This window comes from Lepisosteus oculatus, chromosome 4 (assembly GCF_040954835.1).
Source record: "Lepisosteus oculatus isolate fLepOcu1 chromosome 4, fLepOcu1.hap2, whole genome shotgun sequence".
NCBI classification, from domain to species: Eukaryota; Metazoa; Chordata; class Actinopteri; order Semionotiformes; family Lepisosteidae; genus Lepisosteus; species Lepisosteus oculatus.
This window is the reverse complement of record NC_090699.1, coordinates 33587804-33606005: the sequence shown is the minus strand read 5'-3', so window position 1 is coordinate 33606005 and position 18202 is coordinate 33587804. Positions and strand designations below refer to the sequence as shown.

At 37.5% G+C, this 18202-nt stretch overlaps 2 protein-coding genes across 2 annotated transcripts in view; one reads left to right on the top strand and one right to left on the bottom strand.

The window, feature by feature from the left end:
• LOC102684991 (G protein-coupled receptor kinase 5) overlaps nt 1-4806 on the bottom strand; it is a 29036-nt gene extending 24230 nt beyond the window's left edge. The window contains exons 1-3 of the mRNA XM_006630728.3: nt 4691-4806; nt 4446-4504; nt 1875-1970 (exon numbers count right to left, since the gene is read on the bottom strand). Coding sequence (XP_006630791.1) covers nt 1875-1970; nt 4446-4497 — 148 coding nt within the window. The 5' untranslated portion in view covers nt 4498-4504; nt 4691-4806. The remainder of the gene's footprint in view (nt 1-1874; nt 1971-4445; nt 4505-4690) is intronic.
• Nucleotides 4807-6551: 1745 nt separating this feature from the next.
• Nucleotides 6552-17579, top strand: LOC102697029 (pancreatic triacylglycerol lipase-like). The gene is made up of 12 exons (XM_069187834.1): nt 6552-6600; nt 7264-7418; nt 8561-8686; nt 9306-9440; nt 9996-10104; nt 10373-10492; nt 11714-11866; nt 12281-12399; nt 13411-13540; nt 13663-13774; nt 15664-15831; nt 16370-17579. Exons 1-12 carry the CDS (start codon nt 6552-6554, stop codon nt 16431-16433), a joined length of 1440 nt encoding a protein of 479 aa, XP_069043935.1. The 3' UTR covers nt 16434-17579.
• Nucleotides 17580-18202: the final 623 nt, after the last annotated feature.

Here is an 18202-nt window from a genome sequence, read left to right as displayed (position 1 = left end):
TCAGGCATGTTCCTAAGTGGTCTCAAAATGTACATCCAGTGGACAGCTGATTGTTTATTCATAGTGTAAAGGGAACATGTGGTTTGGGTATTCTTTTAAAACCATGTAATTTCAGGTATAGACAATACAAATATTCGAACTACAGCAACAAATATGTCATTAAAGATTATTTATGCAGCTACTTATCTATGCAAATTTCTAACTTTGTAAATAATGTAAAAGAGTAAAATTGTTTAGTTGAAGCTAAAGATCTTGAGGTGTCTTTCCAAAAAAGGCACATTTAAACTTTATGTCACTCCGAACACAGCAAATCTAATACAGTTACATAAGTATTAATGAAAGCTAAATCCTTCACTAAAAGCAAAATACACCAGTAGTAAACACCTCTGCTTAAAGCAAAAGTACATTCAACAATAAGATGACGTAAAACTATTATTTGTAGACATGAGAGAACGCCCTCATTACCAATGTACAAAGACCAATTACACCAATTACAGACCATGTTAAACAGACCATACCAGTAGCTGTACAGAAACGTGGAGAGTCACATATGTAACCTTTGATTAAAAACACAAAAAGCATTGGCTATAAAACATCAAACAGGAACTTCTTCAATTGAAGTATATCATTCTGGATCTTTCTCTCATATATACATTTAGTTCTTCTCACTTAAACTTAAATTTTCTTTCTGTCTCTCCTCAGTATAAACATGCATAATTCCGCTGAACATGTCTTCTAAATGACTTGTGCCTGGCAGAAACAGGCTGAATAAAATGCAATGTTGTACACAGTGTGCTTTATAATCTGGAAATAGAGCAGACCTGACACCTCCTGAAGTGACATGCTGAAACACAAATCAGGGACAGAAACAAATGAGTGGGAAACAAAACAAGATATTGTGGAATCTTTGCTCCTGTAAAGAATGCCGAGGATCAAGGATAAACTGCTAGAATTCCATTAAGGTATTACACTAAGTGATTCTGAGGCAGCTAAAAGCCAATGAGAAGACCTACAGTTAAGATTAGCAACACCAAGAATATATAAAAACAGCTAAAATGCTCTAACAGACACTCAGAGGCAGACAGAAATACAGGATTCCAGTGCCAAGTAGGCACAAGTGTCCTGAAAATTCAAAAAAGAAAATTATTTGCACCTGAAGGGAATATTTTAGTTTGGGTTACAGTAAATGAAGAGTTAACTCTGAAATGTGGGAAAATACTATTAATACTACATAGGCTTTATCTAATGTAAAAAAACAAAAGTAACATGAAGGTGTTAAATTTGCCTTCAAACGTCCTAAATATTATCCCAAATACATTTTAAAGTCAGATGAAATGGACTAGGATTAAATTGGCTGTAAATGATCGCTACATTCCATATGAACTGAATAGCAGTACTGTGAGTGTAGTTTTCAGTTCCGGCTGCCTCTTGTTTACTTTCCCTAATGAGAGATGCAAGGCAAGTGTAAAAAATGCCTTATGAAAAAAGGTTGAGATTAAAAGGCTATTTAGTCAGCTGTTGCAATGAACCTTATCTTAGAAAAAGCAAGGGTTAAGTCAGAACATCTTTCGACAGACAACTGTTGTCCTTACATACTGATGAAATATTTGGTGCATACGTGGTGTTTGTTTTTTCATTAAAATGCAATTTTCCATTTTTTGTATGCAGCATGGCTATTGTGTCTCTCCTTTTTGCAGACTCTAGCTATTTCGTTCACAAACGACAATATTTTGGAAAGCCAGTGTTGCTTGCAATTATGTCCAGCACAGGCTGTTTTCCAAACCTCCCAGAGAAAGCTCTGAAACTGCCATTACAATTGGACATTTTGTGAACCTGCTGAGAGATGGAACATGCTCCAAATTTAACAAGCTTACCTATACTTTTGCGCAGCTCTTCACACTCACTTATATGTGGAAACTTTAGGATTTCCTTCCACTTCTTGCTTTTTCCCTTCCGTTTTCCTCCTCCACCTAAAGCAAAGAAAAGGGTCCAGCTATTTTAAAGCATAATCTTCTTTTTTCAAACCAAATGCACGATTGTTCAAATCATCATTTTACAGTGAGCGCCCCCATCCATACTCCTCACCTCTGAACACAAAGTGTCGTGGAACAACCCACCAGAACTTAGTGTGGTTGAAGTTAATTCTGTGTACTGCTTCAAGAAACAACTTGAGGTTCCTGCATCATCTTGCTACAAATACGGAAAATAAGAAACTCCCTTCTGCAAGAAACTTACTAGATGGGACGAATGGCCTCCTCTCTTTTTTAACCTTTCTTCTCTCATGTTTAATCGCCCTTTTCATCTTAGATGAGTCTGGTATTAAATACTCTGCTGGCGTAGATTTTATTTTGTTCGTAAAGAAAATGTCAATTGTGGATCATTGTAAACACAGGGGGCCCAAAATGCACCATTATGTACCCAAGAATGACATGAGAAAACCTGTGAAACTGGAATAATTCACTGAAGCCTAAACTAATGGTGATATGACATCAATGGCTCTTTACAAAATAAGCAGCCTTGACATACAGATAATGCAACTGTGAAAAACAGTATAAGGACAAAACACATAAGCCACAAACACAACTGCATCTGCAAGAGGGTCTGTGTGGTGGTTAGGGCTCTTAACAGTAAGGTTATGGGTTTGGGTCCCTAATGCAAGACACTGCTTTTGTACTCTTGAGCAAGGTACCCAAAATGCTCCACTTACCCCAAACTGCAGCTAGGGCCTGTGGGACAGCTAGGCTTGAGTACAGACTTTATTTACAACTTTTGCAGCTAGTCATGCAAAAATAACATACATCAAGTGCAAGCATATATATTTTGGGGGAAAAAAGAACAATTCCACTATTTCATCTGTTGCTCATTTTAATAAAGCCAAGTTCTGCACAACACAGGCCTGCCTATTAATAGTATATCCACCTGCATGAAACATCAGCAATGATAAATGTTTCCAGAACAAATCATACGAACAATATGATTACCTTGATTAATTCAAATCAAAGGCTTTATGATCTGAGAGAGGCTGCAACACAGGCCAAAATGAACAGAAAAACTCCATATGCATGGTACAATAGTGGATAATCCCGGTATAGTACCAAAGCATCTTTGGTTTCATGCTTTCAAAGATTTAGGATCATCTAAATTATTTAACTGGATTGTTACAGTCTTGCTTTTACACAATATCTGTATTAAAATAAGAACTCTGCACATAGTAGAGTACAGTACATGAATTTTAAGGTTGTTGTAGAATTTTAGTAGCATGCTTGTAGAAGCAGACTACACAATTAAGTGACCCTTGCCTTCTTTAACATAATATAGTGGTTTAAAGACATTCATATACGAAATATTCCCACAGAGGAAATTAAATAACATTCCCTCAGCTTTTTTAGATAATTTATGAATTATGTAGATATGCCAAACAAACCAGCCTAGTTATGAAAATACAGCAAATTGTTTACTGCTTCAAAAGTTGACTATCTAGCACTGCAGTCATTTACATATTTCAGTGTGTCAATGTATGAAATACTCTACTTGGTATGGTTACCTTCGGGATATTAAACATTAATGGTGATGGACCAGGATGCTGAGGTTTTTCCAGGTTGGCAAGTTTAGTTTGACAGTCATTTTACAGAGTATAGATATGAATATGGCAATAGATAAGAATCTCTCTCTCAAGGAATACAAACACGCACATATAATGGATGGCTTGACAAATAATTCAAATTCACATATATTGCTTGACAACTCATTCCCGTTATAAACTTGCAGCGTTTATGTCACCTGGGGCTTATAGGATCTCTCCAATGCACACATCACACCCAATCACATCGAGGGAAACCGCTGTATATACAGTAAAAACCACACATAATAATTAGGTATATTGTTCAAGAGCCGAGTCTTTTGCCTTTTGAAGCTATTCTGTACTGAAATCGAGATTACATAACAAAAAAAGCATTTAGAAACGATAAGTTTAATACATGAAGGTAACAAAATATATTTTAGGGATATTTAACCATTAAATGCTTCATAGGTTCCAAAATACAAGACGTGAAACACAAAATGTGAATATTAAATCAAACGTCAGACTAATAATACGTCTATTCCTACTCCCAGGATACGTGCTAAAGAGCACAAAAATCTCCTTTGAAAACTGACGATTATTACATTGTTATTAGGAGAAACCTCACACACAAATGTAATCTCCCCCCACTCCCCTCTTGGTTTTTTTTTTGGAAAATCATTGTTATTCTGCCATCAATGCTGAGCAATTTGGCATATCGCTGGCAGAGAATAATATGGAAATAAATGCGTTCCCAGAAAAACCGTTCAGCTATGGGAATGGCTAAGCATTGTGCTATTGCTACATTCTTAGCATGAGCGGCATCACCTCGCTTAACAGGACATTAGAATTCTAACAAGCCACGTATAATTTCAAACCTCCCTACCTTCTCTGGCTTTCAACAGGACTGTATTAGCAACAATATTCTCCAGCTCCATTGACAGCCTCAAAAAATAAAAAAAAAGGTTTAAAAAGGGGAGGGGGACGCCAGGCAGGTTTTGCAGAGGGATACGGTATGTATTTCCAAAGCTTTTCCTTAGGAAAGAAAAAAATGCAAGGAAAAACTATAAGCGTTTTCCTTTCATCCGACGTTTAATCTGATTTCGCCTTTTCTCGTGCTTTTTTTTCTACCTTTCATTAGGAGGCTCTTCTTTTTTCCTCTCTCTCTCATACAGTAATTTATTTATTGTATTTCTCACTACATCCTCCTCCCCTTGGGCTCGTTGCTGGTTTAGTATTTCAGATGCTCCAAGCCACCTCCCTTCTGGAGGTGTGGTTCAGCGGTGTCTCTTACAAACCAGGGCTATGTTTTACGCAAGCGCGCTATTGCGCGGTGCTGCGGAATTTGTAGTTTTCGCTGGTGTATCTCGCTGCGAAAGTTATTGCAACGGATGCTTAGTCGCCAGTAAAAAATAAATATGGTTGCCGCCATCCGCCCGCTACTTTATTAGATGACGTGTAAAACGTCTAGGCAGAGTGGGATTAGATTTACGCAGTTTTTTCACTGGGATTTAAGGGTAATAAAACATGAGCTGAGCTAAAAGGAAAACTGTACAGACATACCAGGACTGGGGCAGTACGCTTCTGCCTTAAATAACATGAATGACAGAAACATAAAAGTTAACATAGCGATACAAATTCCCAGTGGGGCTGCATTTCACAACCACTCTAAACACGCTTTGTTTTAAGGTTAAGAAGTTGTAAGGTAAGAAATACTACCATGTCACACTGTGTTATAGGCAATTATACTTTCCAGTTCACCAGAGGGTCCAGTAACATAATATTGTATAATTGTAAAAAAAACAGTACACTCCCGATCTGCAGTTTCCTTAGCTAATGACTTTGGAGAATGGGTAAACACAATTTAGTTAAAGGTTTTTAAAAGGTCACTAAAAGCCAATGCAAAACAATAAGTGTTAATCCTAAATTGACACATTTACTTTACATAAAACAAAGAGTTGGAAAATGTATTTTATTCTTTGATTTTAACAGAATGTTGAAAAATTTACTTTTTTTATCGAAACCTCCATGGTAATTAAAATATACTGTTGGCTGAATCTGTTTTTCCCCCCCTGTGAGCCATGTAGAGGACTATTGTAATAAAGATTTAAATTATATTCTATAGCAGTTCAGTGAGGTACACATAATACATTTCCTCAACTCATGCCATTTCCTTTTCCATAAGCTTCTCCTGACAAGCTCTTGGTAGATTGCAAGGGAATACCCCCTAACAGCATATCTTGTTCATTGAGATTTGGGAGTTATATAGAAAAAAGAGGTGAAAACATAAGCAGGAGGGTCAGAGATTTCAGAAGGGACATAAACGCGAGAATCCGTACAACTTTTCTGTCTTTATCTTTGCTGTCTCTCAAGGAAACTGCTGATCTGATGAAAACTTTCATGAAGATAAGGGTCGGTGGGTGTGAAAGAGAGAATTGAGAATGTGCAAATCTCACAAAGCACAGAAAACTGGACAGTCACCAATGTTTCTGATAGAACTATCAGTGAGAAGTGATCCAGCTGACTGTGAGAAGAGCTCTGATCTCTTATGTGCTGGTGGGAGTACACCAAATCCCTGTGGAAGTGTTCCAGCTGATGAACGTTCCAGCAGGTTTGCCATAAAATATGATAAATGTCCAAAGATCTTAAAAGTATTTTGCCTGCATTGCAAATTCACATTATGACACCTGAGAAAAATGATCTCCCAGGTCCTTTTAACTGATCAAAAACCTTGCCTATTTCTTGATCTTGATTATTGTGCAAAGATAGGATTATCATTCTATCTGGTATCTGTAGTTGCTTAGCAATGGAAAACCTGCCTTTGCAAATGATTATCTTTGTAGATAAAAAAGTATAAAAGTTAACAATTCTGACAGTATACCCTTCTATCCTTCAAAGGTAAGAATCTACATGATGACGTCTTTTAGTATTTTTTATTTTGCAGAATCCTTTGTTTTCCAAATGAAGTTAATTCTCTATTATTAATTTCCAGATGATTGTACGATGGACCATTCTGGCAATTTATATTGCCACAGCAACAGGTAAATAAATCTTCTAAAGAAGGTCACTATAGCATAGGAAACTCTCCTTTGTTTACCATTGCTGTAAACCACTGTAGGCAAATAATGATTGTTCTTTTAAAAATATTTTTCTGATCCCTTATTACACCACACAGGCCTCAAGCACAAAAAATGTATTTTGTATTTTGAAATACAACAGTGTGTTTACAGTATGTAACAGGTTCCAATCTCTCTTAGCTGACTTACATACTCTTTTGTTTGCAAACAAGTGTGTGAAAGCAGTGCAGTAACCAGTCAGGTTGAAGGTATGTATTTTAACTCCTTTAACATTTGTTTAACATTTGGTTCAAAACATTGTAAAAAAACTTTGTAAACCCATTCAAAGAAAATCTGAGATATGTTTGTTATTTAACTATGCCTGAAGAGGAGATTGAAGTCTGAGGAAAAAGAGGCCTATACAAATAATCTTTGCTGCCTTAAATAAAGACTTTCGTCTTGAGGTTTTTAATTGGTAGTGGTGCTTTACTTCAACCCTGAGATGTGTGACGAATAGCAGTTTTATTTATGTTGCTAAAACACATGATGATCTCCAAAAAGCCATCTGGAAAGGTATGGTTAAGAGTGTATCCATTTTTTATATCTTTCTCACCAATTACAAATAATTATTGTTTTGATCAAACCTAGGGGCCGAAGTCTGTTACGACAGACTCGGCTGTTTTGGAAATGACAAGCCCTGGGCAGGAACTGTTGAGAGGGCCATTTCTCAGCTGCCCTGGAGCCCCGAGAGAATCAACACCCGTTTCCTCCTCTTCACCAGGCAGAATTCAAATTCATTCCAGGTGAATTCGGTCTCTTTCACACCAGTTTCTCTTATACTTTGTAGCTAAGCTACTAGTTTACAACCAAACAACTGCTATGTCAAAATAATTTCTGAGTATTTATCTCTGACATCCAGCCTGGTTAAATCTTGAACGAATATATTTGGTAAAACGAAAAATAATAACTGTACATATTGATAACGATGACAAATTATTTTCTATGGTATCTAAATTTTACATTTATGTTGCTGTTCCTATCTTAATGATCTTGAACTAGTCCATATGTAATATGTCTTCTACACAGAATCATCAACATACACTCCTTCACGTACAGCTAGGCACAGGAACTGTAGTAAAATTGTAAGAATAAGAGCTCCCTCTCCTGGATCTAAGGCACAATACTTAAACATCTCTAAAAAGCAATTCTTAAATAGATTTTTATTGTTCTCTCAGGTGTTCCTACTGTAATTCACTCCCACATTTTCCATTCATGTGCATCTACAATATGAAAAGATTTTAAATAATGTCTTCCCCACTGAAAATTCATATGAATTCTTCATCGTTCATGTGTTTTAGATGCTCTACTGCATATAGTATGTACATTCTGCACTAAAAGTGATAGATTTCAAAACTAATGCTGCATAGTATATCAGTCAGATGACAAAAGGTTTTCATAAGATTTCAAGGTTAGCTGGTCATTTCTGATGATTAACAGTTTAAATTCTTTACCAAGAAAGAACAAAATTTCCACTCATTCCAACTTATGCGGAGAAAACAGCTGAATAACACACAGAATTAAAGTGAAATATTTTAGAAAATAATATTAACTATCTATGATTGGCTTCTGGGAAGACTGGCAATGGTGCGAGTGCGTGCATGTTTGTATTTATGTCTGCCCCGCTATGGACTAGTATCTTGTCCAGGCAGTATCCTGCCTTGAGCCTGTTGCATATTGAGATTTGAAAATGAATGGATGTTTTATCAGAAAGATATTTATTCCTGGTGAGGGCTGTCCCGGAAGAATAGGGCAACGAAGGCAAGGCTACACCTTGGACAGGACATCTGTCCATTGCATGGCTTTTTTCTGTTTAAATGAAAATATTCTTCATATTTACACAATGTGGCTCAAAGTCTAACATGTTTATGTGTTGCTCAATGAACAGGACATTACAGCCATCAATCCATCTACTATCTCTGCCTCTAACTTCAGGAGCAACCGAAAAACTCGATTCATCATACATGGCTTCATTGACAAGGGAGAGGAAGGCTGGGTAACTGACATGTGCTTGGTAAAATTAAAATAGCTTCCTCATAAATTCATAAATGCTAATTATTTTTGTTATACTGACCCAATTTGGTATGTCCAATTGTACCGATTGTGTGCTTTTCGCATCTCAGCACATACTGTAGCTACGAACCTCGTAACCGCACACAGGGGAGAATGAGTGTGTGTGGTCAGATTCCTCCAACATGCCAACCTCGGAGCCACTTGACATTTAATACATCACAGGCTCTTGCACCCTTGCAGGAAGTTCAGCATTGGCTGGAGCAAAGCTGTCAAGCAGCTCTCCCCCACAGCAGAATTGAGGGAAACCTGGTCACCGTCATGACAGGCTAGTGACGCGGCCCAGGATCAAACCAATGATCATAGAGGTCATGCGCCAAAAACCACCCTGGTTCAGACTGAGCTTTGCTCTCAGGCATGGTCCTGCATATAGATGAAACTGTTCTGCATGACACTTGTACTTGTTATATGTATTTGATTTATATATGTTTATTGTTCTTTTCTTTCTTTCACTGCTTTGTCTTCTGTAGATCAATAGTGTAAGTCTCGATAATAATAGTAGTCATAATAATAATGACATGGTTTTGTTTTCTTTGTAAGATATCTGTTTTGGAACTTATTAGGAGATGCTCCAGGTGGAAGATGTGAACTGTATTTGTGTGGATTGGAAAGGTGGCTCAAGATGTCCATACACACAGGCTGCCAACAATATCCGTGTAGTCGGGGCAGAAGTTGCATATTTTGGAGAAGTCCTGCAGGTTGTGTCATCTTTTCTTCTCTTCATGTATGCATATCCTTATACTGTGTGCACACAAGGGTGTATGAGCCAATCACTGCAGGAGAAACCACTACTGTTTTAGCTACTAACCTTTTATATCAATTGAAGAAAGTAAAAAATTCTTGATAGCTGTTTTTTCCTTTTCCATTTATCAGCTACGGTATTGTGTGTTTTCAGTTCGGATTCTGTTTTTCATGTTTCCTTTGATTCAGTGTTTTCTAGTTCAATGTTTGATATGCTTTATCTTCAACATCCATTATTCCTATTTCCACTTAGAAACTTACTGACTCTTGTTTGTGAAAAGTGGCAAGTACTATTATATAAAATATTTACTTACTGTATATTACAAATATACATTATTATATGTATTTTAGCATGAAATTATTAACTGTGTTCTGAAATAACAGCCTAATTATTTTAATAAGCTTAATACACTAATTATTGATGGAAAGGGTGCTGAATGACTTGCTTAGCTCATTTTAAAAAAGATTAATATTGCATCCATAGTTTATTTTTTCATGTTTTGCCATGATAGACCCAGATTAACTATCATCCAGCCAATATTCATATCATTGGCCACAGCCTGGGGGCACATGCTGCTGGAGAGGCTGGGAAGAGGAAGCCGGGAATCTCCAGGATAACAGGTCAGAAAGGAAAATGGACAGGTCTTGACTTCACCTTGAATTGACTTTCCAGATTTCACCTTACATTGCATTGCAGTATCAATGCTTCAAACAATAAATGGGCTTTTTTTTTCCCTAAAGCTACAGAAAAAACAAGCATGTGTATTTACTCCTTTTCAGTGCAAACATAAATATACACAACTGTATTTCTCATAGCTTAAGAATCCCAGTAATGCCTAGGAGAGGCACAGTCACAGAAAGAAACTCCCTTTATTTCTCTTTATTCCAGGCCTTGATCCTGCTGAGCCATACTTCCAGAATACTCCCATCGAGGTCAGGCTGGATCCCAGTGACGCTGCCTTTGTGGATGTCATCCACACAGACGCAGCCCCAATGGTTCCCAACCTTGGTAAGGAGAGAACAGGAGAGCCAATGAACTTTGCTTTTTGTTAAAACCATCATCCTTTGCAAAATGCAAATTGGAAACATCAGACGGCCTGCCTGGGAGCAAGAACACTTTAAAATTTGGGACACGTTGCAAAGACTCGTGGGGTCTCCTTGCATCGACCACTTAATTAATTAATGCTGAAATCACAATTAAAACACACAATTGGGCATTAGGTTTGGCAAAGCAAGGGAGCTGAGTCAATGAAAGATGTGGAGGTGGGCCTATCTCACACATTCTTTGTGGAATTTGCATTTATTTAATGACATTTGTGCACTCTCTACATCAGAGCTCCAGCTAAGGAATGTCCCAGTCCACACGGTTAGATTTCTATACAGAAATATATTTTACTTTAAGTTTGTTTTTAGTGTCACAACACAATGCAACATTTGTTTTAGGTCACAATGTTAGAAGAACAGCCCAAATAAAAAACATTTTTTTTAAAGTAAGCACAGACTGCAAAACCTAATGCTCACTTAAAAAAATAAGAATAGTCTCTTGCTATCTAGTAATCAGACATGTTTATTGGACTGGAAAGGAAATAAAAGTTTTTTGAACCACACCCTAGAGATTTCCACACAGATAACAGTGTATTAAAATGTAAGTAATGTGAAGTTGATGGCGTCTGGCTGAAGGTTCAGTGAAGACATCCGTGTTAATATAATTGTGGGCTTTAATTATTTTGACATTTTGCAGCTGTTTTAGGAGATAACTTTTTGTGGAACTATGTCGATTTTTTATTTTATATTTTGTGGCACAGAAATTATATATTTTTAAACAAAATAGCAATGAACTGGCATACGTGTGAGATCTATTTTTACCAATGAGCAATAATTTCAATTACATTTAGCTTGAGAGTGTTGTTTTTCAGCTATAGGTTTCGTGAACCATGGGCAATTTTGCCTTCTTTTATTTTAGCTTTCAGTGTCAAGTATATAAAGACTGGAGGGCATTCAAATAGTTTGGTCTGCCCAACTCACTTTGAATTCTACTTCCTTTATGTGTTTACCTGTAAGACCGCACATCTAACGACACTTCATAAAGGATGATTAATAGTTTGGGTTTATATGCTGTACAGAATTACTGTAAACATACTTTAAAGTATTATGTTCATGTTTGGAATCTAAATGCTTTGGAGTGTTGTAACCTAAAAAAAAATCAGAATCTTCTGCGTTTTAATTTCAGGTTTTGGAATGATTCAGGCTGTCGGTCATGTTGACTTTTATCCAAATGGTGGTGAAGAAATGCCAGGATGCAACAAAAATGCTGTTTCCCAAATTTTGGATTTTGGATTTGGATTGGTTTCTCAAATTGTGGATATTGATGGAATCTGGGAGGGTATGTTCCCTTGGTTACTTTACAGGTTATATTGCTTGAAACGCTCAGAAATTGCTTTAGCCCTGTGTATGTAGTTTAAAATCTAATTTATTTTACAGTAAGTATTTCCAGTTGTGTTTATTGGCACAGGCAAGCAAACCCAGTTTTAGTAATAGAAACCCTTTAATGCCATTCTTCCTAAGTGGAACAGCTACATAGAATGCTCCTTGATGACAAATAAGATTTCACCTTCATCTGCAACACAATTCTATTTTTATTTCCACAGAATTATCTCATAATAACCAAAGACATCAATTTTTAATAGTTGGTCATTACTTCATGATATCATGTACAAAGCAGTATTTTGTTAAATCACTGTGCATTTATAGTGAGAAATAAAAAAAAACACACAGGAAAAAATGTATTTCTTTTCAGGAACTCGTAATTTTGTGGCTTGCAACCATTTGAGAGCTTACAAATACTATACTGACAGTATCAAACAGAGAGATGGGTTCATAGGCTATCCATGCTCTGGTTACGGGCAATTTCAGGAGGTAAGAGCACTGAGAAAGGTAACAAGTTATCTACTCTCCAATTAATTCCTTAAGTTGCCAAGAGAGTTACAAGTTACAGATGAAAACAATATTATATGGCCATCACAGAATTAAAACTGTGTATGTATGAGTAACATGGTTATATATTCACGTTTTGTGCAGGGTTTCCTAGTGCAGTCCTAGTGACCCCAGAGTCTACAGGTTTTCATTGCAGCGGAGCTCTAACTGAAGCATTTACTGGTCTAATTCTTTGATTAATATGGACAATTTTGTTTTCGGATCTTACATCGCTAAGACATTTAAGGTTATTACATGTAAGGAATACGACACGCAGATTTCCAAGCCCAAACAAATCACCAATGTCACTGTTTATCTTCTTTAGCCATCTCATTTCTCTTTACAAATGCAGAAGTAAGAGTAAAAATGTCAGTTCATAACAACAAAAAAATCGTATTGTGGTATTTTAATCATCTGAGACCTGTATGGAAGACTGTCCCCTGTGATTTGGACTGAGGGGTACAGTGCTTATGGGATGGTTAAGGGAGGCCACCAAGTCTCTTGTTGGAAAGACCGGTACAGTATTGTGAATACCCTGGAAATCAAATGAGTGTTAATCAGTAACTGTAATAGAATGGAGTAGTTCAGGTGGGTAGCTGGGTCGGCATGCTACAAAGGAACAAGTAATAGGTTTATTCCATGCTGAAAAGAGAAGAGATAAAACACAGCCGAAATGTTGTGTTTTATCTCTTCTCTTTTCAGCATGGAATAAAGTAACCTATTGCTTGTTCCACTGTAATAGAATGCCTGAATTTGCACATGTTGTGTATAAAGAGTGTTTGTCCCTGTCTATGTACTGGTAGACGGTTGATGGATGCCATTTCGGGTGTGTAGGACCTGACCAGCCACCCTGAATTGGGGATTTTCTGTAACTAAAGGAAGTAAAGACGTGAACAGCTAGCATTAACATTTTGTGTTAACATAAAAGAAATGCTCACTATTTTGTTTGCACAGGGCAACTGCATACTGTGTCCAAGTGGTGGCTGCCCAGTTCTGGGCCACTACGCTGATTCCTATAACCCTCCGGTTGGTGCAATAAACCAGATGTTGTATCTCAATACTGGCGACGCAGCACCTTATGCACGTAAGCACCTCTCTATAAAGCTAAAAGGGACAATAATAAAAATAACATAAAAGGCCTTTGTTTTGGAATTGTGTTTGCCATTTATGTATTACTTCTGCTTTTTGTATATTTCTTTCTCTCAGGGTGGAGGTACAAAGTGTCTGTAAAGCTATCGGGAAGCCGTGCTGTTAGCGGGTTCATTAACATTGCTCTATACACAAATGAGCAGTACACAAGATGGCTTCAGATCTTCAGGTCAGATTTCTTATGTCATTTTCATTGTCATATCGACACAGCACTATTTGTACCTCTTAGTGAGAACATCTAACATCTGGGAAAGAGCAGCACAGTTGGTTAAAAACATTCTTTTCTACTGTTATAAAACCCAAAATAGTTCAGTTTGCCAAGATTCATTCTAAATTATTACAGTACTGATATTGGTAATTTAAGTATTATTAAGAAGCCCATAACTAATAATACTGTATTTTAATATTAAATGGAAATTAATGTGCTATTACCAGAAGTCAGGTTTGAAAGGGAAAATTCTGTCAAATATTATTATATTGTATTTATATAGCATTTTCATCCCAAAGGATCCCTAAGTGCTTTACGTATTTGTAAGTGGGGCTTGATATTTACTAACTGCCCGTTCAGGAGAACAATTTCCATCTGTGTGAAGGGAGGAACGCATGGCAACAGTGACACCTACTGGCCGTTAATGAAAAGAAGACGGCTTGAGCAACGATGATCCGAGATGTCTAAACACACGGCTGCCCCATTTTATCTCTCACTGTTATGGTTTTTTCTGACGTTTGTGTGTGGGTCTTTCTTAAGGATTAGAAAAACAAGACCTCTAGCACAGAAAAACATCCGAAGCCAAATTTTTCCAGTTCATACCTGAAAGCCAGGTCTCAACGATCTACTAATTTCTTTCACAAATACATTTATATCCTCTCTTCCCCAGAATCCATCTCCTAAATTTCCATTTCTTCTGACACCCTTTTTTGTCCTCTTTGTCCACGTTTTGGTATCTCGTTCCCACTCTCTCACTCTCCCTCTTATTCAAAGACATTTGTACTGCCAATATGTTGTAAGTGTATTTTCAAATACAACTGCTTTTTTCATAATAATAACTATTTTTCAAGAATCACATAGTGCTGTACATTAGCACAAGGGTCCTCAATCCTGGTCTTGGAGGCCCACACACCTGCTGTTTTTCATTCCAGCCGAGCTGAATTACATAATTGAACCCTAAATTGAGCGAAGAACTTGCTTGACTGAAATATTATCAGATCTTTTTTCTACTCAGAGGCTTGGGATTTTATTTTACTTATGAAATGCAACGATTAACAGTCCACCCCCAGCATGACTATGAGCTGAAAGCAGTCCAACTGTTTGAATGAATGCTATTAACAGGTCAGTTAAAGGTCAAAGGAAAAGTGTGAGTAACTGAGAGCTGGACTAGAGCACAAACACACACAAAGGTGTGTTGGGCCTACAGGACCAGGACTGGGAGCCCCTGCATTAACACACTCAATACACAACTGAAGCAGAAGGATAGCGAAGTAAGGGCGGTGTGTCTGGGTGAAGTAAGAAAATGAAAAGCATACATATGCAGTAGAAGAGGATCTGATCCATTTATTTAACAGAAGTGTGATTGTTGTGGTGTTGAAAACCTGTGTTTCAGCCTAACCTGCCTCTTTCACTTCACTGCCATAAAAATTCCTGAACTATCACAAAGATCACTTTATGAGCCCTGTATAATTTCTTGCATTAGGAATTTGTCTTTTCGCATACCCCAGCTTGCTCTCCATGAGACACACTGACAGGGAGAGAGAAGCCTGGGATCAGACCGCAGGATCAGCCATTTATACAGCACCCCTGGAGCAGTTGGGGTTAGGGCCTTACTCAGGGGCCCAACAGAGTAGGATTCCTCTGCCAGCTGCAGGAACTGGCAACCCTTCAGCCACAGACGCAGATCCTTGGCCACAGAGCCACCGCTCTGCCCCAAAGGGCCCAGCAGAAACATTTAACCATTTATATAGAACTGTAATTGAGCTTTTATCATCCACATCTAGTATTCATGTACGTATAAAAGGGCACCCTATTCTCAATTAATTAAAACTCTGTGCTTTTAATTATAGAGGGAAGCTTGAACCAGCAGGAACATACACAGCTGGAATTGACGTGGAGGTTAATTTGGGTGACCTTACTAATGTGAAATTTCTGTGGGACAGCAGTCTGTTTAACCCTCTCCAGCCCACTCTTGGAGCTGAGACAGTGACTGCTCAGAGGGGAAAGGATGGAAAAGTGTGAGTATGATATTAAATATCAGTGCTTAGGCACTGGATCAGGCTCATTCAGTAAAAGTCCTCTCCCAGAGGACCTTGAAGTCTGGACCTTGAAGTCTGGTGATATGTAGTTGATAAGTATCCAAGGCTATGTCGCATGCAGGCTGTGAGACAAGAATTGAAGGACAAGACTAGCACTATCAATATCACCAGCTGAAAACTATTCCTGGACCTGGGTCAGTGGAAACTGGTGCTCATTCCCTATGGTTACGTTATCTTTTATGTTTCTGTACCCACAAAATCACATGATTGTTTTAACCCCATAGCATAAAATCCCAGGGTTCACCCTCAGACCTCTTTCAATCCTTTCTCCTGGAGTTAGGCAAGGGAGATGACACACACACACAAATCATCAGATTTACATTAATAATAGGTTTATTGGTCAGATCCACAAACCGAGCCACACTGGTCTTGGTGTGCTGATTGCAGGTCCCAGTGGATTAATTGAGGTTTTTGTTGTTAGTTTCTCACGGCTATATACTTTTTTTCTCATTTAAAGGTTCCGTTTCTGTGGTGCAGGAACCGTGCGAGAGGAAGTATTGCAGACACTAACTCCGTGCTAAAGTTCATAAGATGTACACAGAATATCACCATACCGTACATATTTCTGCTAATGCAAGCACAATGCTGAAGCAAACAGCTTCAACTATGATAAACCATAATGTTGAAATTAATAGATTCAACTTTTAAACTTTGATGTTTCAATTATGTCTTTGTTATGTGCAGAATGAATTCGAATACAATAGTGCTATTTTTCAGTGATGGATACTTAGCTTCTTTATTGTGTAACGTGCAACATTAATTGTTTCATTTTCATTTGCATGCATGGAATTCCCAGGAATATCCTGGTGCCCGTTGCTTGGGATAATATCTGGATTCCCCATGACCCTGTGTTGGATAAAGCAATTAGAAAATGTATGTTTAGTTTTGAGAATTTAATACAAGCCAATATATAAGATACATGATGTGATCCTTATGTTTTAGTAGAATTTCGTACAAAGTATTGAGATGGGATGGCTTTAAACTGGATTTTTTTTTAACTGCTCTGTTGCCTTCCCCCATCACAAATTACAGCATTGTAGTGCCATGTGTTTCCAACAGCATTTTAATGTGTGCATGCTCTGATGCCCAGCTGGGCAAGCATTAGTCTTTATCAATAATGTCAATATTACATATTGGCAGTGTGATCTTTTACAGATGTTTTGAGACTGACAAGCATACAATGTTTATGGAAAAAGTCTAAACAACAAAGAAGGCCAACACATGTCTTAATTTCAATGTAGTTGTTTCTGTATGTGACCTTCTTTGTAGATGTTGTGCATAGTAGACGACATCAGAATGAGTCATTAAATGTCTCTGTTAATAACTGCCTAAAAACTTCCTTCAGCGGGTGTAATAAAGAAATGTGGGTTGTTGTCAATATTGCCCCTGACACCGCGTAGCTTCAGTTAAAGGAATTGAACTGTACACTGTGTATTGGATAAGCAGTGTATTAATCTGATCAATAGACAGCAAAAGAAACTGATGTTGCTGCTTCTGAGACCGATGATGTCGCAAGTGAATTCTCAAATGTAGTTTTAAACTTGCTCCTCATTCTAGAAAATGTCCATTTTATTCTGACTGTTCAAAATCTGCCTAATGGCTATTCTTTGTCATCAAACTGGCACTAAAACACAGTACAAATAATTGATTAAATTTTCTTAAACCTTTTGAATTTGCATTCTTTCTCTTTTGAAGAGGTGCTGACTTAAATCATCCATGCTTTCTCTTGTACGCCTTCAATGATAGACCACTAATACCTTTTTTACTGAGCCATTTCACCAACACTACATACTTTTCACTCAGAAATGATATTGTATTGGCTTAAAACTCTAATCATATTCCATAAACAGTATTGATCAATTTTACTTTGCACAGAACAAAACTGCACCCAGACCAACTGTGAAATACAGGAAGTCAGCATCAATCTGTACATTAGGAAATTGCTTGCACTGGGACCTTCAAATACGTGAACAGGAAGTTTTAGCTTCCTGTTCAAAACCAAAGATCGTTTGGGACCGTCTGATAAAGCAACACAGTGTTACAGTAGATGTTCATATCCATTTATGGTAAAACAATTAAATTCTCATTTTTGAAGTGTCATTGCTGTTATTCTGGGTTTGACCACAAATGAGAGTAAATCTGTGAGTTGTTACGTTATCAAAATCACTGAGATAGCCTCAGTGTCTACACCTCAGTTTTTTTTTATATGGTGAACCTGGCATTTCTGAATTATTACGCTTCTTCGCCTCCTACACTGGCTATGTCCCTGACCTCTACAAACGATATATTG